Raw genomic sequence first — 7,721 nt, 5'->3', positions numbered from 1 at the left:
AGGATGAATATTGAATATTTGTAAGTGTATTCAAGCTGACTTGACAAGGCAAAAGATATAACTATAAGGTCAAGTTGTGGGATTGAAAAGATAAACCAAGAAGCGAATTGGAAGGATAACAAAGTATCCTGAGTTGACCAAGATGGAAAGTTTTATCTAATTAAGGAGGATCAAGTATTCAAGACAAAATAAAGATTTGATATCAACAATTTAGTTGCATCAGCAATCAAGTCATATTATTGTTACTCTCTAATAATGTAGCAGTGTATCGAATCTCTTAATAGAGTTAGCTTAACAACTATTTGCCAAATCCTCTAACAAGGTGGCATATCTAGATAGAAGCATCTAAAGGCCTTTAAAAAGCCCACTCCTAATACGGTAATTAAATCCTTTAATAGGTCACACCTAAAAGTGTGGCTTTTAACCTTTAAGAAGATTGGCTCCTAATAGGGCTCACTTCAAAAGAGTGAAAATTAGTAACTAGTTGTCATTGGTGGTTTTTTCCAAATTGGGTTTCCACGTTATATCCTAGCATCATGTGTTCATGTCATTTTCTTTATGATTTTGAAACTAATTTAATTAAGATTAATCACATTAAATATCTTAAGAAGCATTTATTTCAATGGTTATCAAGAAACAACAATTCTTGTGTTTGTTGAGTGATTCAGTGCTAATCGAGCTACAACTATATTTTAAGTTTCAGTAGAGTTTGGTTTTGATTTGTAATGACATATAAGGGATTTGGGATTTATTTTTGTGGTAGCTGATTCACCCCTCCCCTCTTAGTTACTCCTCTTATATTTCCAACAAATAGCACATCCCTAGATATTAATTTTCATATTCCCACCATCTTATATGATAATTTTTTAATACTCAAAACATATGCAAAATTTGATATTGTATTGCTATTGTTTTTTTAAAAAATTAAATTTTTTTTGCACAAATCAATATTTCTTATGTAGGTGAGCTCCATACCAAGCCAATTATTCTAGACAATTATCTATATAACCATAATCCCCTATGAAAAGTTTCAAAACCTCACTGTGATTGTTTGTTATCTGCATAGAATTTAAAATTTAGTTAGAGGTCCATAGTGTAAATATGTATTTCTCAATTAAATAAACATAGTGTCAACCAAAATTGACTTTATGATTCTTATATAAAAATGTAACCCTGTGTTAGATTACAAAGATTCATCAATTAGTTTGATGTTTTGTCAATAACAAACAAAAATCTTAATCAAAGATTTTGATAGAGGTTGATTAAATAATGAATAATTTAATAAATAATTTCTAAAATAGACATTCCATATATTTTAATTGAGGCACAAAAATAATTTGAACTAAGAACAATATATATTAATAATTACATAATTGTCACATTTCTTTACAATTCTATACCTCCCAAATATATCTCATAAATATAATACAATGCACATTTACATATATGAATGGCACTAATAAATCTATTATTTGTCTCACTTCTACTCTCTAAAAGTATATAGGTTCAACTAGAATCTTCATTATGTCATCTTTGATACCCTTGCTAGATGTTGAAAATCCATCTATATCCCTAAAAATGAAAGCTACTGACCTATACATATCAAAATATAATCTCTTGCAAGTGGGTGGTATGTCATATTCATAAAATATACGACATTTCATCAACTCTTCAAAATTCGACTCAATGAGCATATTGGCATGATCTAAAGCTTGCTTCCTTGTAGCTTTAGGATTTTCCTTCATATAACACTCTATCCATGATGCACTCTCTCCATGTGCTTTCTCATCCTTCAAAAATAAATATTTGTGTTAGATTTAATTAGAACATACACTTCATAGATAATGAATCAACAATTTTTACATATTAGTAGATATGTACCTGAAAATCTTTGGAGTCATCAACTAGTGGACAACCCAATGCAACACAACTTTGGAATTGATTAATTTTCTCAATAATATCATCAGGTAGAAATGTGTCAACTAAAAGCATGGAAAATAATGAGAGTACGGGAACTGTTGTAGATGGTACAGAACTTTTTAAATATTCAGTCAAACTTGGGAGATAATTGTTAGCAATCCACTCTGCATCTTGAAGTTGGCCCAAAATAATAGTCTTCCACTTCAATTTGAAATCAAGAATATACCATTAGTTTTATAGTAACAAACTTTTTTTTTGAACAAAATCAAAATCTTTTTTTTTGATATTTAAAATATAAACTTGGTTTTTTTTCTCAATGAAATAACTTACAGTGTCATGCATCCACTTTTGCACACGTTGACCATGTATCTTCTCAGCCTCTGTAGCTACTTCCATGTATGTTTTATGGGCGAATTGGAAACATGTTTTCATATATTCAGGAAGGTGATTCATTATTGACATATCCCACCTAACATTAAAATCATAATAAATAACATATACATGTAAATAATATCAACATATACAAGAAAACATTATCACAATAATATATATTGCTAATATATTTTCATACTTGATCAAAGCTGTTGCAAAAGGTACAAGATCATTGATGGTTCCATAAGTATCAAAAATATCATCAAGAAGAGTAATGAGTGCGCCCACTTTAGCAAAGCATAGTCTAGTTGCGGAGAGTTCTTTCTCATAAAGTCCACATGCATACAAAAAGTAAAACTCCACATGGCGTTGCCTGAAGAAACTTAGTTCCTTAACTTTTGTCTCATTCCACCATCTATATATTCATATCCCAAATACCAAAATATTTGACCTCATTAGCATTTTAAGGAACATAATGAACTCCCAAACTTGATAAATTCAAAATTTATTAGAACAAGGATTAAGTATTGTACACAATTCTCTTACTTGGATAAAATTTTGAGCTCATCATGGTTTTGATGTTGCAAAATGTTGAAGTCTAGTATTGCCAATTCTAAAATTTTCCCTCTTTCCTCACTTGGCATTCTGAAAGAAAAAATAAATAAATTATTTCTATTTGGATTAGATTTCCCCATTTAGATGATATGACATTTCTACGTGAAGTCAAGAAATAGATAAAATTTTATTAAGCACAATTGAATGAGTTCTTACTATATAAATTATCAAGAAAGGTGGGCATTCATGTTTGACTTACTCATAAACTCCCATAACGCACATTGAAGCATTAATGTCTCGTCTAAACATTTTGATATAGTTCCATGCCTCCCATCTAGGGACTCTACACTTCCATGGATATTTCATAACATATTCAACCTATACAATTAAAATTAGATGAGATTATATCAACTTTAACAATCATTGAATTAAATTAATAGCCCGAGAAAACATGTACAAACAACAAGTTGAAAAAAAAAATTATTTCAGAATCACTTATTTGAAGATGACTTGATTAATATGACAAGGTGGTAAGGACTACACACACACATGTTTGTAGTTTGTAACTATTCACAATAGTATCTCAACAAACTTTAAATATGATGATGAATCACTAACAAGAAAATATTTGTGAACTAATTCAAAAATTCGTAAGAACTTTTATTCTCATAGACTAGTTAGAACCATCCTCCATCTTAAAATCAAATTTAATAAAATTACTAATAAAATATCATCTAATTTTTTTGGGGGGTCTACGCACATGATAAATCTTAGATTCTCATATTATCATAATCTAGTAATATGCATACATTTTGCAAGCCACAATCATTGAGTTAGATATTACTCTATATGTAATATGCAATCTTATAATGAACTATTAAAGTTGTTTATAATTAATGGAATGCTTGCCTCTACTAGAAGCTGACTTTGGCTCATTAACTCTTGACTGTCTTCAATTGCTTGTCGTAGGCATGTAGAAGCAAACATTTTGGCACGTTTCAAGATATTCTCTTCTGAAAAACAAATCTCTGAAGCTCGATATAAACTCAATAAACTTCTTAATTTGGATTCATCTGCTTTGAAATTCTCAAAACTAACAAACTGTCCCATTTCATCTTGGAAGTTCTGAAAAACATCTGTTAGATAACAATATATTAGATCTACATTTGCAAATAATAATGATTAAGCCAAATAATTCATGAATCAATACCTGGAGACACATCATATTCATTAAGACGAAGAATTCGGAATCCCAGAGCAGTAGTGTTGAGATCAACAGTAAGATTTTCGCTCCCCCATGAAGTACCCTTTTCGTTATCCCAATATCTTAGAATAATAAAGAAATAATGTTAACAATTATTTTTAATAACAAACCATTTTGATAGTGGTAACAACTTTTGATAAACAAAGTATTGAACGTCCTTTTGATTTAAGTGTTTTCATATACAAACCAACTTACTTGAAAGCATAATCTAGAACTGTTTTTATTTCTTTTCTAAAATGGCGTTCAATTCCCAGGCTCTGCAGAATATCAACAATGAAGAACCTTTCAAGAAGATCATAAGCAGATGGATTCATATTCTTTTCCCCATCCCCAACTAGACCATCAAATATGTCCATCTTAATCTCCTCAATTAAGGTGTTAACTCTCTCGCAGTACAAAGGAGCCTGATTTGTAATAGGTATATGAGATTTCATAACAATAGATAAAAAACAAAAGGAAATGAAATACTTGTTATAAGTATATGAGATCTCATAACAGTAGATTAAAAACAAAAAAGGAAATGAAATACTTGGTATAAGTATATGAGATTTCAAAATGAAATACTTGGTATATAAGTATATGAGATTTCATAACAATAGATTAAAAACAAAAGGAAATGAAATAATTGGTATAAGTATATAAGATTTCATAACAATAGATAAAAAACAACAACAAAAGGATATGAAATACTCGGTTGCAGTCATAAAATATGTGACTAACTCACCCCATATGGCGATGAAAGGGACTGCAAGAATTCATACTCCCAAACGTTTGGATGAAATTCTGCTACTCTTCGGCTGATTTGTTGCTCGGATTTCTTCTCATGATTGCCATTGACACATGAATTTTGAAGGAGACCATTTTCAGCCATTAGAGAACACCGGAGATATATATATCACTAGTCACACTAAAAGACTCAACTCGGAGTGAATTATGGGATAGAAACTTCAGCTTCCATGCCTTATATAGAAGAGAGACGTAAGTAGGGAGATTATTTCTTGAGATTTTCTGTGGTCGTTATTCATCATGCTGATGTACTAAGGACCAAAAATTCTTATGCAAGCCATTGTCGTCAGATGGAGTCTCGTACCGTGTTTTCATTTTGTTTCTTTTGAATTAAGTAATAATAATTAAGGCACGTTTCAATAATTAAGTAATAATAATTGAGGCACGTTTCAATATGAGACGAATCTATCAATTTTGGAGTAAAATTAAGTAACAATATAAGTTGAGAAAGTAAGGGATGTAATAGGATATATATTTTCTGTTGTAGATTGTGCATAGATTAGAACATAATATAATAGGAACGAGATAATCTGTGTAGACAATATATAAAGTTAATTTTGATGATAGAAAATACACGTACCATATAAGGTAGAACAAATTAATAGTAATATACAAAAGAATTTTTTTTGGTATGTTACGCGTAGAATTTGGTTGGTCAATTTTTTTTAACATTTCATTATGGTCATTTTTAAACATCACTCACTAAGGGTCTGTTTAGATTCGGGAAGATGATAGGAATTGGCTTTTTCAAAATCTGGATTTGAAATTTTTTGCGTTTGTTTCAAAATTGGTAAAATGGAATTAGCATACCGGACTTCCAATTTTGCCTCAAAACCAGGTTTTCCAACTTCCTACTAGCAAGTAGGAATTGAAAATCAAAACCCAATTATGTTTTTTAAGGAGTGTAATTGGACTACTTGTTGAAATTTGTCTTCAACTCCAAGCTTACGCATAAAAATGTGTCTTCTGAGTGAAACAAACAATTGAAGTAAAATTTCAAAAATTGGAATGAAGATTTGCAAAACCTTGATTTGGCTAAACCAAGGTTTGTAGAAATCCTAGTTTTTCAAATTTCACAAACAAAACAGACCCTAATAGAAAAATTAAACTTGAAAAAATAAGTCAACTTTGACTATTTAACACTTTTAGTTGAGGAATGAAGCCTTAGTGTATGATGTTTAAGCTGTCTATTTCATCACATCATTTTGTTAATAGAGTTTGCATTTCCCACCTTTATGCAAGGTCTGTTAGAGATTTACTTGGGATTTTAGAAAAAATTTAAGTGCTTTGTTTGTGATAATTTGGAATGGATCTATTTATGAATTGATTTTCACAAATTAGTTATAGGAATGAACATAGAAAAGAAATAGATGGTGGGCAAATAAATAAAGCGCATAAGAATGAAACAATGTGCTTGGAAGATTTTTTTTTTTTAAGTTAGACATGAGTGAAGGTTGACATGGATTAAATTAAGTAATAGTGTAATGAGGAGACATTAATTTGACAATATGTTGATGATGTTCAAGAAAACCTATTCAAATATCACAAATTAATAAATGATATGTGTGTGTGTCTATGTTTGTGTGTGTTGAGTTGTCTCATAACAATTAATTTAAATAAGGGTGACAAAGATACAATGTGAATATGGAAATTTTAATTTTGGAGCAATTGTGCATGCCCTAGAGAATGAGTTATTTGATCCATGACAACATATAGAAATCAATTAAAGGGTTGCACCTCATAATTATGCTTTATACTAAAAGTACATATTATCTATCTTGTTTCATTTTAGGCATATTCTCACCTAGTTACTTAAGTTTTTAGAATTATTAAACTTTTGTATTTCATATCATAACTTATCAATGCTAGGTTGGTTCTCGTAGAATATCTCAACAAATCAAAGCCTAGGCCAAGAAGATGATTGGACAAGAGTAGACTTAAGAACACCAACGTAAATACACATCTCCCACATCCACATCCATAGGAGAAATACTCGTAATGGAATTCCCAACATAATAGACTTCTTTGCACCCTTATATTTAAGATCAATAAAAAGTACTAGTGAAGAATAACCAATAGATGCTTGAATGCCAAGCTAACATCAAAGGTTTGTTAAAGAACATCAACCAAAAGATAAGAAGCAAAATTCACATGGACATAAAACTCACAACAATGGATGGATTAAGAGCATCAACCAAATGGGAAGAAGTAACACTTATAGGAACATCAAAAATCGTATCATTTACACATTAAAGAAGAGAAACAACATCCTTAGTATATGAATATAATATTACTATTATATTATTTGATATTAGTATTTTAATTTTATAGTCTCCATTTGTATTTTTCAAAAAAATAGCAATAATATTTTTTGCACATAAAAGCCAAGAAAAAAAAGTAATTAAGGAAATAAAGAAATTTATGGAGCCACTAATATTTTCTCAACAAGTAGTTCCTACTTATTTCAAGTCCCCTCTTTTTTTCAAAACTTAATTTTAAATAGAGAAATATTCTAATTAGCTAACACACTTTTAATTCTATTGCTGGAAAATTTGTCTCTCTCTATAAAAGTACTCAAAAAAATCATAAAATAAGCTCTATTTATTTATAAAAGCTATCTATTAGTTTTTTCTTAATGATTTATGCTTTATTTAGTGTGGACTTTAAAATTCATATTTATATAATCAATAAGTGCATAGTTCTTGGCTTCAATTGTTAATCAAAATCTTCTCTTCTTATACCATTAATTTGTTGACCTTGTTGATCCTAAGATCTCCCTTTTATATCTCTTTTTGTCTTAATAAAAAATTTACCCATCTTTTAA

The 7,721-nt window shown here is 29.6% G+C and overlaps 1 protein-coding gene across 1 annotated transcript; it reads right to left on the bottom strand.

The window, feature by feature from the left end:
• Window positions 1-1,336: 1,336 nt before the first annotated feature.
• On the bottom strand, window positions 1,337-5,024 carry LOC149541532 (sesquiterpene synthase Cad). The gene is made up of 10 exons (XM_089796080.1): window positions 4,836-5,024; window positions 4,307-4,515; window positions 4,058-4,173; window positions 3,757-3,983; window positions 3,107-3,225; window positions 2,839-2,937; window positions 2,492-2,707; window positions 2,251-2,389; window positions 1,882-2,121; window positions 1,337-1,790 (listed from the first exon to the last, which is right to left on the bottom strand). Exons 1-10 carry the CDS (start codon window positions 4,980-4,982, stop codon window positions 1,491-1,493), a joined length of 1,812 nt encoding a protein of 603 aa, XP_089652206.1. The 5' UTR covers window positions 4,983-5,024; the 3' UTR covers window positions 1,337-1,490.
• Window positions 5,025-7,721: the final 2,697 nt, after the last annotated feature.

The sequence above is a fragment of the Cupressus sempervirens genome, chromosome 8 (genome assembly GCF_028749045.1).
Source record: "Cupressus sempervirens isolate cs-2001-9-10 chromosome 8, ASM2874904v1, whole genome shotgun sequence".
Classification (NCBI taxonomy): domain Eukaryota; kingdom Viridiplantae; phylum Streptophyta; class Pinopsida; order Cupressales; family Cupressaceae; genus Cupressus; species Cupressus sempervirens.
The sequence above is the reverse complement of the archived record's forward strand: the minus strand, read 5'-3'. Positions and strand labels throughout refer to the sequence as shown.

Excerpts from the sequence above, each read along its gene's own strand:
- LOC149541532 (XM_089796080.1), bottom strand. The coding sequence starts at position 4,982 with ATGGCTGAAAATGGTCTCCTTCAAAATTCATGTGTCAATGGCAATCAT. Across the intron at positions 2,708-2,838 it reads GAGCTCAAAATTTTATCCAA|ATGGTGGAATGAGACAAAAG; the intron begins GTAAGAGAATTG and ends ATGAATATATAG. Across the intron at positions 2,390-2,491 it reads TTTGCAACAGCTTTGATCAA|GTGGGATATGTCAATAATGA; the intron begins GTATGAAAATAT and ends TTTTAATGTTAG.